Here is a 19,357-nt window from a genome sequence, read left to right on the forward strand (position 1 = left end):
ACACACCCCACACACACCACACTGCACACACACACCACACACCACACACACACACACCACACCCCACACACACAACCCCACACACACACCCCACACCACACACACACACCCCACACACACACCACACACACACACACACACACACACACCACACACAGAGTAACTAGGACGTAAAGGCTGGTTTTATATTATGAAAAGAGTCTCAATCAAGAGAGCTATGTGGCAGCCAGCAAAGCACCCCATTAGTGAGCTTCCTACATTTTGTATCCTTTCCTCTCTTTTGATGAAGATACATTTTTACCATGGAGCTGAGCAGTTTGCATGGGAAAATGCACTGGATCATTCCTGAACTTCTTTCACAGAATTAGCCAAAATGAAATAGCATTCCAGAATTTTGTCTTACCAGGTGTCAGCACCAGGATGAGAAAATGTACAGTACAGACTAATACATGTAAAACATGTATTAAAAACATAGGTGTACTACTTTCTGGAGCACTAGGTACCTAGTTCCTGTGGCTTAACATCACGTGGTATATTTCTTGTTCCTAGTAGAGTCCAGTATGGGAATCCCTGGTCAAGGGTGATGGACAGAGAATAGAATGGTTGTGATCCATGTAATTATTCAGTGACCCAGGCTGATGGAGATTTGTCATGTTCCAAATGCCTTGTAAGGCTTTCAATGTCATCCTTGATGTTGATATGCAGCCAACAGAGAGAAGAAAAGAGAAAGAAAAGTAGGCCAACTTGCTTCTTCACCACTGTGGCCAGAAGGGACACATAACATTTCTGCTCATATTCTACCTGGTGAGGACAGGTCAAGTAGTCTACCAAGTTCAAGTTCAAGAGAGATATGAAATGTAGTCTCTAGCTAGATACTGGGTCTATATACACATGGTTTACTTTCCAGGTTATCACAGGCAACAGGTACCAAATAGTTCCACAGCTTAACAAACTCTGCTGCTTTCAGCCTGCTCTGTGTTCTTATTGTTGCTGTCATTGTTTTTGCTGTCCAACTACAAATTACACCACATACTTTCCATACTTTACAAAAGCATCCCATTAAAGGTACCAAATTAACACTCACTATCGTCACTTACAACCTCTTAAATTTCAATGAAAATGTAACTCTTGCTCACATCAGTCCCAGGCCGGTAGATATTCCTGATTGACTTTGGCCCCAGCAGCAGAGAGGATCCGGACACAAGATGACAGAGGAACCCAGGCTAACAGAGGCTCTTTCATCTTCTAAATAGAGCTTCCAGGGTGTCCTTGAGTATTGGCATCTAGCTGGTACAGGAGAAGAGAGCAGTTAGAGAGGGACATTTATTTCTTAATCATTTGGGCTCACAAGTGACACACTCACCTCCACTCAAATTCCAATAAGGAGAACTAATTACAAGGGTCCACTTAGATAAATGCAGTGGTAGGAGAAATGAAGTCCTCAGCTAGGCTACCACTGCCCAGCAACATCTCTGCACCTCAAAACCACACTCAAAAGTCTTCACTAGATAGGGGTCTCTGCCACAAAGGTAAAATTGTTTTATGTGCATTCTATTTTTAAAAATTAAATCTCGGGCTTCCCTGGTGGCACAGTGGTTGAGAATCCGCCTGCCGATGCAGGGGACACGGGCTCGTGCCCCAGTCCGGGAAGATCCCACATGCTGCGGAGCAGCTGGGCCCGTGAGCCATGGTCACTGAGCCTGTGCGTCCGGAGCCTGTGCTCCGCAACGGGAGAGGCCACAACAGTGAGAGGCCCGCGTACCACAAAAAAATAAAAAATTTAAAAAAAAAATAAAATAAATAAAAATTAAATCTCAAATTTATGAAGAAACAACTGTATCATTTTTTATAACCTATATGAGAAAAGATCTGAGTTGATATATGTATAGGTATAACTAAATCACTTTGCTGTACACCTGAAACTAAAACAACATTGTAAATCAACCATTCTCCAATAAACTATTTCTTTAAAAAGACACAACTGTAAATAGTTAATGTCATGGACCAAAATTCTACTGAGAGATGCATCCTGGATTTTTGTTTTGTTTTATTTTATGAAAAAACTCTGCTTATAGACAATATTGACTCAAAAGACATTATTCCAAATGTATCTTTGTTGAGAAGAGTTACAAACATAGGACTTTGGAAAAAGGACTTACATAGGATTTGTCCAACTTTTCACTGTACAGGTGAGGACATCGAAGTTCCAGAGAATCGAAGTGACAAGCCAAAAATATAACGTTAGACAGTGAAAATATATATCATCTTTCATTTCCTTTATATTATATGCCATCAAGGTGGTGACTTGAGGCATCAAAAAGAGAAAGAAACTAGACTTTTGACCTCTTGAATTTTAGGCTACAGATTTAGAGATGCTCACACAAGGAGCCAGAAAAAAAAGGAATCGCAGGAGGAAAAAGTGCTCTGACAAGCAAACATTCCAGTAGGTCCACTTTCCACCCTATTCGCGGAGTCAGTCTCAGGATCCACAGCTCAGGTGGACTTACCCCTTATAGGGTGTGGCTCAGGCCGTCCTGTGAGAAATATCTTGTTTCCAGAGGTCCAAAGCACTGGCTTCTAACAAAATTTGCCTAAAGTTTTCTCTGTGTCTTTCAAGGTTTCCAGGTTTGTACTAACCAATTCAGGAGAATTCTATAAACCTCACCCCCAAAATAGAAATTGTTTATTATCTCAGACCTTTGACCTGCCAGTTCCCACTTCCTAATGTAGTGGACGCCTTCCTCTAAAATATGCCATGGATTTTAACTATGTGAAGTCAATGAAACCTAATTCCATAGTTTCCAAAAAATATGTTAATACTTTAATGGCCATTTTGCCTCAAAGAAGAAAAAAATATATATATATACGATGTATTAAACTTTTATGAGGGCTATTAATTTGACAATATTTTTATCCACATAGATTATGTACTGTTATGAATCTTAAAGATTTCATATAGCTTGGCAGAGAAAACTATTTCATACTTATTTCATAAATAAATAAATACACATACATAAATATATTCCAGACCCTTCTAACCTTTGTAATATGGAACTATAATAACTACTGAGTTAATTGCAATGAAAGTGAAGATTAAGGTTTTAATCTTGGAAGTGCTCTGACAACTGTGTGTCTAGAATGGGGGAAGGGGAGATTTTCAGCTTGAATCCACACCAGAAGGCTACTCTCTCTCCTATAAGGAGCTTAAACTCTCTCCTTTTGTAAGGCAAATAATACCTACCAGATGTAGAGCATGAAATCAGAGGAGAAAACAGCAACAATGCAAAGTTGGGGTCCATAGTAGGGAAACTGAGGCAGACATTTAGCAGATCTTGTTGAAGAAAAGCATCTATATTAGGGACATATGAACACACGTACTTAAAGTGAAACCTGGGCAGTCACCTGATTATATTTTCTCATTTTATAAAGCCTTTCTTCTTTCCTTATCCTGTTTTATTTCTCCACTGGTTCACTGTCTTTCTGCCACCAGTAAATTGCCAGCTTGATGAGGGCAGAGACCTTATCAGTTTTGTTCACTGGTCTCTCCCTGGTGCCTAGAACAGTACCTGGAACACAGTGGAAGCTCAATAAATATTTGGGGAAAGAATGAATGACGCTCCAGAGCAGATTAACACATAACACGTGGAAGAGGATCATAAGAACTCATGCAATCCAGGGAAAACAGGAATTTGGACAGACCTGAATAAAACTACTGTCCTCCTAACAGTGTATTATGCTCTTCTTCCTAAATCAAGGAAGCATATTTCTAAACCAGTTCCATGGTGAGGAACAAACTTGTCATATATCATGAACATATATATTAGCATTTATATCTGTGTTATATCTAAGTAAGCTGGAGTTGACAGTCTAGGAAAACTAACATTTCTTTAAATTATGTTATGGTTTTAAGCCATCACAATTAGTTCTAAAGTTGTCTTCATAATGTCTTGAGTATTGCTCTAGGTTTTGCTATAGATGGACACCTAGACATTGGAGACCAGACAGCACAAAGTTTCAGGGGAAGACCTGTGCTACTTTAAAGGACTTACATAGGAGGGACTGTAACTCAGTGATTATGGTCACAGTCTCCTAGTTCAGACAGTCCTGAGTTCAAACTTAGAAATATGGTAAAGACCACCATATTTATTTACTCTATGTTCTTGACTAATTTATATAATGTCTTTGAGCTTCAGTTTCTTCATCAGGAAGAGGGGTAATAGTATCTCATAGGATCTTTCATGCATTTAACATAATGCCCAAAAAAGTGCTTACTTCAGTGCCTGCCACAAAATTAGGGCTCAACAATGGATAGCCATTATCATTAAACTCTCTGCAGAGGATTGCCAACACAAACAAAAGGACACTTTACATCACTAACATAAAAATGGAAAAACTGTGAAACACTTTATATAAAGTCATTAGAATGTAGTATTATTTGGGATATTTACATCTGACATCAGAGGAAGTATCTTGCATTTAATATTTGTAGATTACAATCTTGGCTCTAACATTGCCATTAGCTCAATGTTATAAAATCATGGAAGGTCAGCATCCTGAATCAGGCTAATTTAGCTGCCACTTTCACGTATAGGAAAGTTTTATAAAAGTTCTTCAGCTTCCCTGGTGGCGCAGTGGTTGAGAGTCCGCCTGCCGATGCAGAGATACGGGTTCGTGCCCTGGTCCGGGAAGATCCCACATGCCGCGGAGCGCCTCGGCCTGTGAGCCATGGCTGCTGAGCCTGCGCGTCTGGAGCCTGTGCCCCGCAACGGGAGAGGCCACAACAGTGAGAGAGCCGCGTACAGCAAAAAAAAATTTTTTTACAGGTTTAAAGCATTAATCAGAAGAAAAAATTTGATATGTCCCCAAAGGTATTGAAACAAGGCAACTGTTAAACACAACACATGGAGTATCAAGTTAAGATTAACTACATACTCAAAGTTTGTCTACTGTCATGGGTACTGGATTTTTGTATCTCAGGTTGGACCACAGAGAGGCACCCAGCACACTCACTCTCTCTTGACCTTACTTCCCCATGGTCTGGATAATGCTGCTATGCCTGGAAGTTGGATAGTCCAGTCTTTTAAGAATACAGACTTTGATATCTAAGACAGGAATCTGATATCTAAGCTATCTTAGATGGATTGTTCTACCATATTAATATCTTATGTAAGTTCACTGCTTTTGATTCATGTATACTCTATAAAAATACAGAAAGAACAAAAACATTCAATGCATAATTTCATTTATTTATGAATACAGATTAATAAAGGCACAGTTTAAAACAGAAAAAGATATATAGAAAATATTTGATGATATTTTGCCAGTCAACTATTTTCCATATTCTGAGGCTGTGCTTTTCATTCACAGTGAATCCAAATCTCTTCCCTTCATCTTCTGGGTGTCAGGATTTGTCACCCTTCCCATAAACACAATTGAATCTAGGAAAAGAAAAAAAAACTTTCGGAATTTCTGGAGAAAAAAATGACAATAATTAATATTTCTTAATATTTTAACAAATCATTGTCTCTTTTTCTTTATAAGGTAAATAGGCAATGTCTAATAGCAAAACCCACTCCTTTGTCTAAAATAGATAATTATATCATTATTAATCATTTTCTGATAATTTATGAAGTAAATTAACACCCACAACAGCTTGTCATGGAAAATGCACTAGTCCTGTTTTTCATAAAGGAAAGCAAAAATAAAGTGGCAGAGAGGTGTTCTTCTAAATATAGAGACTCAGTCAGGCAAACATAAAGTAATAAAATGGTGATGAGCATGGACGCATTTTAAATTTAAGGTATTAGCAGTCATCTCTTTATGCATGTAATATAACCATTGGGGTTAAAAGTGCAGCTTCTCAGATCTCCTCCTTCAGCTCTGAATCAAAGCTTACTGCTAAAGACAGTATTTTCACATCTCTAGTGCTTTCAAATCCTCACCGGTGATATAGTATAAAGCATAAATGTAAACACGTAAACATCTATTTCCAGACATTCTGTGTGTTCAAGTGAAAAGGAACTAAGAACTAGAGGACAAAACGGATATAAATATGTTAAAATCTATTCACCTTTCTTTACAACTAGGGTAAGGGAAGTGGCTCTATATCAAGCGTTGCCTTGAGTTATGTCCCTTAAAGTCCTATGTAATAAAGGTTTATTTCAAAAGTGATAAAATAAAATTTTACATAATTTTAAAGCTTACATGTATTTGAAATAACAATGGCAGAAATGAAATAAAAAGGAAGAACCCTTTTTCATTAACTCCTTATTGTTCAGTCCAAAGACAGACACAGTCTTAAAAGAGTCAATAACATGGAAATAGACATAATCTCTAGCAGATTTTTTCTTTTTATGATTATAATTAATAATACTTTGCCTCAAAAAATCTCAGAATAATTCCCAAAACACAAGAAAACAAATACTCTATTTTTCAGATAGATAGGGATACATAAATAACTTCCTCAGGATGTATACGACATTGAGCCACAATAGGAATCAATAGTAACTCTTGTGTCTTTATAATTCTATGGCATTAAAATGCTTACCAGAATTGCTTGCTTGGGAAATTTTTAAAGTAACTTTCATAGAAACTAACCTCATAAATTGAAGATAATAGTTTAAAGTTTTAAACACTGAGAAGTGTAAGACATTACATAAAAGCCATTTGTCCCAGCCTTTTCAATCTGTTTTTTTGACCAAGAGAACCACATTTTGAGTAGAGTCTTCATGCAATCACCAATCTACTCAGTACTAAATTGGACAGATTAGTGAAATCTTCCTTGACATAGTCACAGTGGATTCACAGGCAGGCTGAAGCAGAAATCATTGTTGTTTCCACATGTCTTTCCAAGCCCATTTCTTAAAAAGTGTCCCTCATATTTAATCAATATAGTTATAAAACATCTCCATCAGATGGAAGCAGTTTTTACTTCATAATGTAAAAATACAATAGCATAAAAAGCTAATGACTTAGAAAAAAAGATTTCTTAGTGAATACCCTGCAGTCTGCTTCTCCCTTCAACCCACGACCTGAAAGAGTTATAAACACAACATTTTTTTATTATGTATGGAGTACTGTCAGTTTCAAAACCATGATTCACTACTTTCTGAGAAATGGCACATTTCATGTAGCATCTTTGACAATTTTCTTCTGAAAGTCTCTAACGCTGGCCTATACCCTCAGCCTGAAAGAAGAAAAATTGTTCTCCATTTCCCTAGAAGTTTGGCTTGGTAAGAGGTTTGGATGAATATACTGAAATATATATGATAGGAAGGCAAATACTGATAGGAAAATACAAGTAATGTATGGATTTTGCATAAGAGGATTGTTTGACCAAAACAAAATATAAAATTTCGGTAAAAATTGGTTGTACTAAATCTAAAATTATTCATCCCCATACTCCAGAAACTGTCAAACGAATATATTTTATATAAATCATTAAGCCATTTAGTAGTTTACTACACCATGCTAAATCACTAGCTTGTTAATCCCAGTAATTTCTTCAGTTCATTTGTGAGAGGAAAAATAAATAAATCACTGAATGTGTATTGTCTTAAGGTAATAATCCATTCTACATTTTATATGGCAACAATTTACAGCCTCCAATAAATGAGTGGCCATTCATTTTAAACAATACTTTAAGGGAGTAACCCTAGTTTAGAAAGTCTCATTACAACAGAGACCATAAAACAGTGGAAATTGTCATTAAGGGTCTGATAGTTAATTATTATCATAAATAAATAAATAAGTGAATTATTTTGGGTTTTGAATTTTCACTGCTGTTTAACTGATAGCTATTACATGTCCATAGTCATCAACTTGGAAAATAAAGAGTCAAACATCATTATGCTAAACACCATTATTTCCTAGTGCATTGATACCCAATGAGCTTCATTTCTTTCTGTTCTCCACACTCAATAGTTACACACTGATGGCAAGAAATTAGAGTTACCCTAAGGTCAAAGATGTATAGATCAAATGACATACTCAGAATATCTCTTAACACTGACACATCCCCTACTAGAATTGAAGTTGTGTTAATACAATCTCAGCAAATCTGAAACTGTCCCATTGTTTCCAAGACATAACTTTCAGAAAGGTCATTCAGCATTAGTTTCATGGAACTTAAAAAAAGAGACTGATATATCCCTTAGGGGGCCAATAATATCAGTATTGCTAGTTAATCTAACAGATTCAGATTCTGAAATTAACTCTGTCTCTTCTCCACATAAAACAATTTATATAGAGAAAATTTCCATTTTTCCTCCTTCATTTATTCAGCTGTTCACTCATTTACATTTATTGATGTATTCACAATGAACACTATGTGCCAGGCAGTGTCACAGGTTTCGTATATTCTTTTATTTAACTCTATGAGATAAGTACTAACATTATGTTCAAACAGGAGGTGGGGAAAATAAGGCTTAGAAAGTATGTGACTTGTCTTACAACTATTAGTTCATTAAGCTGGGACTTGAAACCCAAGTCCAAACCTTCAATCTCTAGGGGCACTGATATTAAGTGCAAGGCACTTTGCGAAATACTGGGCTGGATAAAGAAATGAATAAGATATAATCTCTTTTCCCCTGGTTTAGAGTCCTCACATGGGGTTATGACTCCTGAGATGTCCTAAATATACACTTAAAGAAAGTTTCCTCACTGTATCCACATTTCTGGCCTCTCTTTTTCATAAGAGAAATTGCAAAAACATCTACTCAGACAATCTGCATTTACGTTGCCATTGTGTCTAACGCCAGTCCAATCGACTACTACCCCTACATTTTGTGCCCCTACCTTTTGTGCATTATCTTTCACAATTGCCCAAATTGAAGATTTGGAATAATATTTGACTCCTCCATCCCACTCAGAGCCTATAGCTAGTCACTTATTCTTTTGGAATCTACCTATGAAACCTTTCACAACTGTGCAACTTCCAATTTCCACTCCCATTGTGGCATCATTGAAAGAAAAGTTGACTTCTGAAACAAAAAAGTCTTATTCTCACTCTGCCACTTTTCAGTTGTATGACCTTAGACAAACTACACAACCTCTTTCTGAGCATCTATGTCTTTATTCATCAAACATCTAACTTATTGGAATGGTGTTAGCTGTCGAGATTGGTATTTAAAATCACCAGCATGTATAGTAAGTAACTATCTCGGCAGCTATTACTACTATTGCTCTATTTTAGGTCACTATCATCTCTTAAAACACAACGCCTGGTACAAAACAAGCACTCAAGAAATAGACACGGGGCTTCCCTGGTGGCGCAGTGGTTGAGAGTCCGCCTGCCGATGCAGGAGACGCGGGTTCGCACCCCGGTCTGGGAGGATCCCACATGCCGCTGAGCGGCTGGGCCCGTGAGCCATGGCCGCTGAGCCTGCGCGTCCGGAGCCTGTGCTCCGCAACGGGAGAGGCCACAACAGTGAGAGGCCCGCGTACCACAAAAAAAAAAAAAAAAGAAAAAAAAAGAAATTGACACGAAAAAAATTAAAATAAATTCAATAAATTGAAAGAACAAAAGATTTCAGATGTACAGACTGAGATTAGCATCTAGGACTAGGTCTATTTAACTTAAGCAGTTCCCCCAGGGAATTCTCAAAAAGGTACCTGTTGGGTTATTCTTCATAATAAACAGAAACGGATGGTTTGCTATAAATTGGTTTCGAGGCAGACTCATGATCACAGGGACGTGTATGCCTATGAAATAGAGACAACAGTTATTTAGATGTGCACATTAAAAGATCAGTAAAGAAAATATATCCATAATATCCATATTATTTTTTGTAGACAGGAAAGGTCATTTTGTTTGAGAAATTAACGTGTGGAAAAATAACCATTTTCTAAATACAAAGAAATTTGGAATAAATTTAAAAATCGAAGAGCAGAAGAATAAATATTGGATTACTCACTGAATAATTCTAACTTCACATTTATGCTCAATGAAGAAGAAAGCCAGAACTAGTTTCAGTTTAGTGAAAGCAGTTGAAAATTTCATCTTTTAAGCAGTAACTTTCTGCTCACTTTTTATTTGCATTATATGATTTATCTCATAATTTTTCAACTCATAATTCCTATCCAGGTATGTTTGTACTTTATTTCTATTCTCCAGGTTTGTAGTAATCACATCTGACTTCAAATTTATTTTTTTTAACTTTTCCAAAATTATTCTGTGAGCTCAGAACTTTTAGGATTTGTGCTGTGAATGTGTATGGGATTTTTATTATGATATTAGAAGTTCGCTGCCTTAACAGTTATTTACTATAATAATTTGTATCATGCTCCTCCATTGTAGCATTTATCAATATTTCAGAGTGGATAAATTTAAATGGCTGGATTGTTTTTCCTTCTAGATTAAATATTTCTGCACTCATTTCAGATGTTTTATTTACCAGTAATGTAATAATTTTGAATAATTTTTTCAGACCTATGAAAATAGTTTTTAAAATGCAACACGTGATCAGAATTGAAAAACAAATGTAGAGAAGGAAAAAACTATTCCTCTACACTTTTTGTTTGTAACTGGGGTGTGCAAATTAAACTGACAAAAGACAGATTAACAAAATAAATGGTTTTATTTTGTATCCACACAGGAGCTTCACAGAAAAGAAGTGAATACCCAAAGAAGGGGTTATATCATTTTAACAAAAAGTGGTAAATTGTGGAGAAGTGACTACATAAAGGAAAAGGAGTTTGAGTGTCTAGGGGTGGTAAATTGTGGGAAGGTCAATATATGGGGAAAATTAATGGTATATAAGCATTATTTAGTAAGGTTTTCTTATGCAGACTCATATCAGTGCCGACTTTCATCTCCTATGCCAAAGGTTCCTTCTCTTGGCCTGGAAGACAAGAAGGGAGATACCTCCACACGGGAAATCTATGCCCTGATTCTACCTGAGGGTAGAATCTACCCTGAGAGTAGAGAGCTCTTTTTGTATCTGCTGTTTCTCAATAGCCTTCAGCTCAAAATAACTCTTCTGCAAAAATGGCATATTTGGGGGTGGCATACTCTGATCCGCTGCACAATCCAAAATAACCTTAGTAATATTAAATGCATGGCATTCTTCTACCTGAAATATCAGGGCTATGATAACCAAATTACCAGTGAATATAGACTCATGTCTGAATTAATGAGATAATACAGAAAAGCATAGCCAGGATCATGCCCATTCTCATTTGGGTGAATACTTGAGTTCTTTTGTTCCTGAGCATCCATTGAGTAGATGCCTGAAAGTCAAAATACTCACAATAACTATTTAAGTGTGATACATCAGGGTCACTGCTGATCTCTTAATGATTGTTACATCCTCTTAGAGAACTCTACACTTAAAACAAGAGGCATCAGGTGATAGCAGAAAGAGTTCTGAACTTGAAGTCAGGGAACCTGATTTCAGTCCAAACCCTACTGTCTATTATTAGCATGACCTTAGGCAAACCACTTCACACGTGTGCCTGTTTCTTCACCGACATAATGAGAGGTTCAGACAATGATCTATAAGGACTCTTCCAATTCTGTGTAAAAGCAAGTGGAAAATTTGTCTATGTGAACTAGCAACTTCATCCCAAAGCCACCTTTGATTTCTCCAAGGATTGTAATAGCTCATCCCCTCCAATCTAAGTTCCTTGAGCACAGTAATGCAAAGTCCTTCAGGAGATGACAAAACAGTAGTGGGAGTCCAGTGTGCCCCACCCAGATGTCAAAATGCATCACCTTTACATAGCATTATAAATTAATCAAGAAATTAATAATGTGGATATAAATTTATCAATGTATTTAAAGGATGCATATCTTTTACATACAGGTTAAAGTCCAAATGGCCTGAAGAAACTAAAATAGACTTATGAGGAATTCATTAAAGTTGCCCTTCCATTTCTAATTGAATTTAAGGCTTTTCTCCAATTATTTTTTGAGTATTACTTTTATGCAGCACAGATACTATTCAAAATGCCATTTGTTCAAGGAAATATATCATAGAAGTGGTTCTCAAGATGTAATGTGCACACAAGTCACCTAGAGACCTTGGAAAATGCAGATGCTGGGTTAGTAGGTCTGGAATTGAGCCTGAGGTTCTGCATTTCTAACTAGTTCCCAAGGGGCACTGATGCTGCTGGTCTATGCATTAATCTCGCAGTTGCAAGGATAGGCTCCAAGTCACTGGAGAGCAGTGTTTCTCAACCTGGGATTCACACTGTTATCACTTAGGGAAAGGTAAGAAAATACTGAAGGCTGAATCTCATCTCCAGAGATACCGATCTAATTATTTTGGGGTGCGGTCTGGGCACAGAATTTTTAAAAGCTTTTCAGCTGACTCTAATGTGCAGCTAAGTTCGAGAGCCATTGCCATAGAGATAACAAGAGTCAAATTAGAAAAGTAGGGACTAAGAGTGCAAAGGAAGAATGAAATTAATACAATTTCTTAAGAGTGAACATTCCTGAACAATCATGATTTCAGGTTTGAGCCTACAGTTTTCTCCACAGGTCCTATCTGCTAATGGGCAGGTAATCCAATTTACAAATAAGTAGATATCAGTAGATGAGCCTCAACTCGTAATCAAGTCCCTTCCCTTTTCTTTTGCCTTAAACTCCAGCCGCACAGATGCATAAATAGCTTATACAGCCATTTTTCCCTTCCTTCAGTGTACTGGACAGCAGGAGGAGAAAAGGAGATCAGAGGACCACAAAGTGGCAGCATCCTCATGCTTATTTCCTCCAGTCCTTCCTCCTGGCTTGCTGTGACATTATTTGTCCTACCAGTTGATGTTGCAGCTTCACTGCCATCTTCGTTTATCTCAAAGAAAACTTGTTGCACGACTTGGGAAACATACACCTCAGAGGAATCTGTAGGAAAATATGCAAGTGCATTGAAGGGTTAAAACTCAGGGCTATTACTTATTGGATCCCAGGTGAATTACATTTTCAAATGAACAAAGAAAAGGAAAAAAATCCAAACTCTTTCCAAGTTAGTTAATTTGCTAGAGATAAATGTGGTTTAGGTTTAGCTCTTGCAGAGATGATGTAGAGAAGATATGGAGAGACCAAGTTTGGCTCAGATATAAAAGATAAAGATAGAAGGCGATAAGCCTCAAATCAGGTACCCCACTAAGTGAAATATTTGAATGGACAAAGGGTTTTGCCCCGCTTAGTCATAGTCTACAGGTAAGATGAAAAAGGCTTTACAGATTTGAATTAATACCACCCTATATCTTCGACCTCAAAGCCAACTTGCCTTTTAAATTCCGTATTGGGTTTTGATCTGAGTTTAGAACAAAATTTACTTTCCTTCAAGACTGATGAGGCGATAAAAGTCTAAAGAGCTTTTGTGTCATTTGTTACAAAATCGCTTCAGAGCTATGCTTTAAAACCTGTCAAATTTCTCAGTGTAAGATAGTGTCTTTTTTTTTTTTTTCTTTTTTTGGTGGTATGCGGGCCTTCCCCTGTTGTGGCCTCTCCCGTTGCGGAGCACAGGTTTCGGACGCGCAGGCTCAGCGGCCATAGCTCACGGGCCCAGCCGCTCCGCGGCACGTGGGATCTTCCCATACCGGGGCGCGAACCCGGTTCCCCTGCATCGGCAGGAGGACGCGCAACCACTGCGCCACCAGGGAAGCCCAAGATAGTGTCTTAATAACGTTTTGTTCTGCCGTGGAAACAAGCTGAGAGAGAAGGCCCCTCTCCTCGCCTTGGTGGAACTGATGTATGGGTGAAGCGTTTCTGGTATAGTGACCTGTGAAGTCTCCTTGAGAAGAGGGAGTGAAACCATGAGTTCCGAAGCCACCTGCCACCCCTTTGTGTCCAGACCCGATAGATCTGACAATGTTCCTCAGAGAGACAACGGAAAGGTGGTCGTGAGTTCAGTGGTGGCGAAAGGGTGAGGAAAGGAAGGCGAGCCTTGAAACTTGAAGAGAAAAGGAGTTTTGTCCCTCGGAAGAGCGAAAGCTGATGGGACTCAGGTGGACTCCACCAAGACGACCGAATTTAGAAGGATTCATGAAGAAATAATTTAGTCAAGGGGAACCAGCTCTGACAGCTTACAGAAAAGTAAATCCCCTCAGGCAAGATAGAGAGATGTCATCAAAGGGTTATTTGCATTAAAAAATGGCTTCCTAAAAATAACTCCAAACTGCTTGTAATGACTCCATCTGGGTCCCTGATTACCTCTCGTCCTCATCTCCTACCCTCCTCTCCGCGGCCAGTAGCTCCAGCTACAAGGTCAAGCATCAAGACTTTAGCCCCACCTCTCCCTCTGCTTAAAATCCCTTTTCCCAGAACTTTCCCTGATTGGCTCTCTTGTTACTTAGGTCTCAGCAAAAAATGACACTCCCTCAAAGCAGTTGTCCCTTCTCACCATGTCTAATTCTGCTCTTATCTGATCTAAATCTCTTTATCCCATGACTCCATATTAGTTAATCCATAGCATCTATCACCTCACCATTTAATTAATTAATTACTTGTTAATTGTCCATCTGCCCTAACAGATGTAAACTTCATTAGAAGAGGGAATTTGTAGATTTTATTCAACTCTAGAAAAATGCCTGGCACATAGTTGGCTTTCAATAAATACTTACCAAATAGATAAATCAATGGATAAGGCTATGTCTAGTGATAGAAACATGTAAGATGGAGAAAAAGGGGCATCCACATCATTAGTGTGGGTTAACTAAAATGCAGGAGTGTGGTTTTTTTAAGGTCATGCAAATAAGCACGTTCTTTTCCCATAACTGCCTGGAATAAGATAGGATTCACATACAGAGCACAGAATAGATGACCAAGGGGCTCATGCAAAGAATGAAGACCGAAAAGCAGGTTGGGGTGGAGTGGAGAATTTCACGCATGCAGTTTAGCACTGGCACCAGACCAAGTGACTCCCTGGCTATTAGAATGAGCAATTTGGTCTTCTGTATTCCATCTTACACAGAGGGGGCCCGGTCTTGGAAAAAGAACAGGACTTGGGAGATGATAGATTAGAACAGGGATCTGAACTTCATAAACTCACTGGTTTCTACATCTTTGCAATAATTCTTTCCCTTAATTTCCTATGAAAATTCCAAGTATGTCTTTGTCAAGTTAAGAGGACAGGAAACTTTCAGTAGCTTTGCTAGAAGATGTGCAAGTAAATATTAATGTGCCATTTACTCACTTTTCTGTTGTATTTAACATTTACCGAGTGTCCACTATATAACAGATGTTGAACAAGGTGATTTACATATATTCTTTTTTTCCACCACTAGAATACATTATCTCATTTAATAGATTAGAAAGTTGCAGTTCAGAAAGGTTAAATATTTTGCCAAAGGTGACACAAGAAGTAATACGTTAGAAGTCAAATATTTGTCGCAAAGTTTCCAAAATAACTCTTTTGAAAACATTTCATTCAAAACTTGTGAATGACATGAGTATAAGATAGTGTCTCCTTTGTGTAACTATCACACAGCACCAGCATTGGACTGGTTCACAGTAGCCTTTAGCAAATGTTTACTGTCTACTTACAAATGGTAAGTAGGGATGGCAGGGAATTAATTCACTATTCTCCTGAAGACCAGAAATAGTGCCAGTCTTGACTGTGGTTGTTCTATTTCAGGCAATAAGACAGAATCAAAGAATCAAAGGAGTTCAAACAACTCAAATAGGCAACTCAGAGCAAAAAATGTTGCACATTTATTCTTTTCTGTTCAGGGTTATTCTCTTGCACAAATTCTTTCATAAAGCATTTTGGAGGTATTTTCTTGATAAATCTTCTTGTAAAAGGAGATTTTATAGAAGTCACAAATTGCTGGAAATTTGCAGAGCGAGTGGCTGTTTGAAAGTCTGAGATATAGCAAGTGAGCTTCCGAAGACCAGAAAGAAATTTAAGAGGAAGAGGTGTTTAAAAAAATGGCTTGGTTTATTTCAAGTTGGTGAGGTGTCTGCATTCCAGGACACACTTAGATAGCATCCTGTTGCAGTACTTAATTTTGACTGTCTCATTCCTGATGCTGATGAAATTGTCAGAGAAGTCAGATCTATGGCAGTGTGAGAACAAGCAGCTAAATCATGCGTGAAGGTGATAATGAACAGCTATGTCACCTGTGCACCCCACCCACCTCCTCTGCCAGGAAAACTCATTCATTCTATTCATTTACTCACATAATTGATGAGTGCATAAATTAATGAATACTTCTCCAAAGCCCAAATTTTATATGGGAATACACAATAATGCTGGGTTATGATATCCAACCCCATCAGAAAGACAAGCCTGTATCATTAGGACTGTTGTTGTTTTTTATATATATAAAACAGAAGACTGAATTTAAAAAAGGGTAGATAACTTAGGACAAATTGGCCCTCTTCATCCATTTTTTTTCTCTTTAGTTATTTTTGAACTAGTGGGTACTGCCAGGATGAGAAAAATTAAAGACTGTTTTGGGCTTTGTTGTGTAAGTAAGTGTCTTAAGTGTACACAATTTCCCAGGTGTCAGTTAGCATAAAAGCTCCATCTCCTCAGATGTGTTGTCAGTCTCAAGCTAAATCTACAAACTGCAGCATTACAATTTCTAGATTGTGTTCATCATCCAGCAGCTTGTGGATGCCTATTTCATGGCCTCTAATATTACCGAATTAACATTTGCTAATTGGTTTATAAAAGTTTTATTAATTCTGCTTAGATGAGAGCCTCAAAGTTGTAATTCCCATTATTCAGATAAGGAAATCCAAACAGGGCTGGAATAAAAAGCCCATATAATACTTTTCCTACACAGTCTCACTGTAAGCATGGTTAGAAGGCTTATCTAACATTCTATAATGCTGTCTGACTTTCATTAAGCAAAACTACTTGAGTGCAAAATAGAGCGCTTGTTTACAGACAGCTTGACATGACTATGACATTTATTCTCTGTGTATGTATCTTCTGGGGCCAAATGCTCTCTCAGTTTTAAGATCAGTCAGTTAACATCATTACTAAGAAAACATATTTACATGATAATATAAGAATAATTTTCCATATTACCTGTTATTCCAGAAAGGTCACAGCCACCACTAAATATCTCAGTTATATTCAATGAATACAAAGCTTCTTTGAAGTCTAATTTTTGTTCTACTTTAAATCTGTTTTAAAAAATGAAGAGGAAAATTTTTGAAACACTGTGCACATTTTCTATCAAAATGGTTTTTATAAAATGGATGACTTGGAAGAGATTTTATTGTGAAATATTTTGTTTTCATTATCCCAGTTACATTTCCTCACTTTTCACACCATTTTTCCCCAGCTCCACTGAGCAGTTCTGAGTTGCTAATAACTTGTTTCCCAGATAAATGGTTGGCTGGGAAGGGAGAAGCAAATACTCTATTTTTTGAAGTAACAATTACCCAACAAAACAGGGTGAATTCTAGCTAAGTTTTCAATTATTTGCTTCTTCGCTAGAAACGTAAAGCTTCCCTCCAGCAAATCTATACACTCAGATTTTTCACATCATCAAAGATGGTTCCTGGCAGGCATCCAAGAGACTATGAGCCGGAAACAGAAGCCAACGGTCCTTAAAGAAGATTGTTGGCTACTGAGGTACAGAGAGGGGGCATTAGTAACCTACGAGCCTTCCTACCCATTGTCACAATTGATGTGACTTCCTTCAGTTTACAGACACACCGAACATCTTCCCCCAAAGCCCTGTATTTTACAGGTAAAAGACTGAAAGGGAACTAAATTTCTTTCCAATAAAGTAAAAATTATAGGAAAAAAAAAAAAAAAAAGCTGGCCAATACTTCTAATGCAGGGCCCTGAGTTAGGACTCCAGATTCTACGCAAGTCTCCAAGCCTCGATTTGCCCGAAGAGGGAGCTTCACCAAAGAATCTCAAAGATCCTCTCAGGTACTGATCTTCTATGATTCCAAGTCAACAGCAATCAGTGACCCTCACTTTCCCATTTCAATAAAAAGGGGGAAAAGAAAGAAAAAAAGAAGCTAGTACTTACTGGCTTTAGAGATGCTAAAAGCATCCATTTACATTTTACAACCACGTTGGAGACTTTGTTTATGAAAGAAAAGAGTCTAAAGTCCTGTTTATGAAAGAAAAGAGTCTAAAGTCCTCCAACAGGAGGCTACGTATACTTCCTACCTCAGGGAAATCCCAGGACAGCTCCTGCCCAAGGAGCTCTGTCTGCGCCCTAGCTGGGCCTTTGCCCCCGTGCTCTCTGGTTTGGATGCAGACACGATTACCCAAGCACAGGATCCTTGCTTAGCTAACAGGTAGGCCCACATCTGGGGCTAGAAATTAGCTTGTGCAATCAGTCTAATTAGATCATTGTTTTAATTGCCAAACACTGAACAAGCTTCTTAATTATAGTTCTTCAAAACAAGGAACATGCTGTGGCAAAAATTTACTGGCCCTAAATTATTTCTTGGTAAAATATTATGCCCTTTTGGAAGATGTTTATTCATTTAGAACCCTAGCTAACTGGGGATGGGCACAACTCAACATGCACATTAAAACCTACTGATAATGAAAATAACTTGTTTTATGCCAATCATTTTCAACTGCTTCCTTTTAATTTCCTGCTAAGAAAGATAATATGAGCCATGATGGCTTTGAGGCTTTGGGGTTGTTCTTTTATTCTATTTTCATTACCACACTTTTTTTATACTGAATGGAGTATGGGCTTCTAAAAGGTTGAGGATAAATGTCCTAGTCCACCCATAATTTGGCTATTTTTAGTATAATAGTCCAATGATTTTGGGATTATGACAAGAATACTGAAAGACTTATTACAACCTCTAATAAGGTCTAATCATACCAGAGAGTCATTTAAGTAACAGTCTTACTCATAACATAGTCCAATGAAACCTACAGTGATAGAAACCCATTCAACCATTTAATAAAAGTATAATCTACGGCCGATTTCTAATTAGCCATAATTATTGGAGCCATGAATAGCCAGGTGTGAAGTAGCACTTCCATGTGTTAGCAGTTAATTTAGATCATAGTTTTTAATCTTCACAAAAACCCTAGGAAGTGAGCATTATTAGTCCCATTAACATATAAGAAAGTGGAGGCTTTGAGAAGGTTGATTTTCAGACTCAAGGACAAGATAGGAGACAGGGCTAGGATTCAAATGCAGGTCCCTTCCAAGTCAGAGCTAACGTGCTAACTTCCACTGCCTTCTAATCTAAATATAATCCAAACTTGTAATCTCGATCAACACAATATGTGTAGTGTTAATTGTGTACCTCTTCCAAATTTTGTGAATCTTAGTATTTATTCTAGATGTGGTTCATTTCCTCTTTTCCTTGACTCTCCTCTAAAATTGTCCAAAAAAATACAGCCTGGGGGCTTCCCTGGTGGCGCAGTGGTTGCGCGTCCGCCTGCCGATGCAGGGGAACCGGGTTCGC

At 37.8% G+C, this 19,357-nt stretch overlaps 1 protein-coding gene across 2 annotated transcripts in view; it reads right to left on the reverse strand.

Moving 5' to 3' along the window:
• Positions 1–5,361: 5,361 nt before the first annotated feature.
• SERPINI2 (serpin family I member 2) overlaps positions 5,362–19,357 on the reverse strand; it is a 39,255-nt gene continuing 25,259 nt past the window's right edge. For both annotated transcript variants that reach the window (XM_007114710.1, XM_028482626.1), the window contains 4 exons: positions 16,983–17,080; positions 12,755–12,841; positions 9,613–9,702; positions 5,362–5,438 (listed from right to left, as the gene is read on the reverse strand). In XM_007114710.1, coding sequence (XP_007114772.1) covers positions 5,362–5,438; positions 9,613–9,702; positions 12,755–12,841; positions 16,983–17,080 — 352 coding nt within the window. The remainder of the gene's footprint in view (positions 5,439–9,612; positions 9,703–12,754; positions 12,842–16,982; positions 17,081–19,357) is intronic.

Source organism: Physeter macrocephalus, chromosome 1 (assembly GCF_002837175.3).
Source record: "Physeter macrocephalus isolate SW-GA chromosome 1, ASM283717v5, whole genome shotgun sequence".
Classification (NCBI taxonomy): Eukaryota; Metazoa; Chordata; class Mammalia; order Artiodactyla; family Physeteridae; genus Physeter; species Physeter macrocephalus.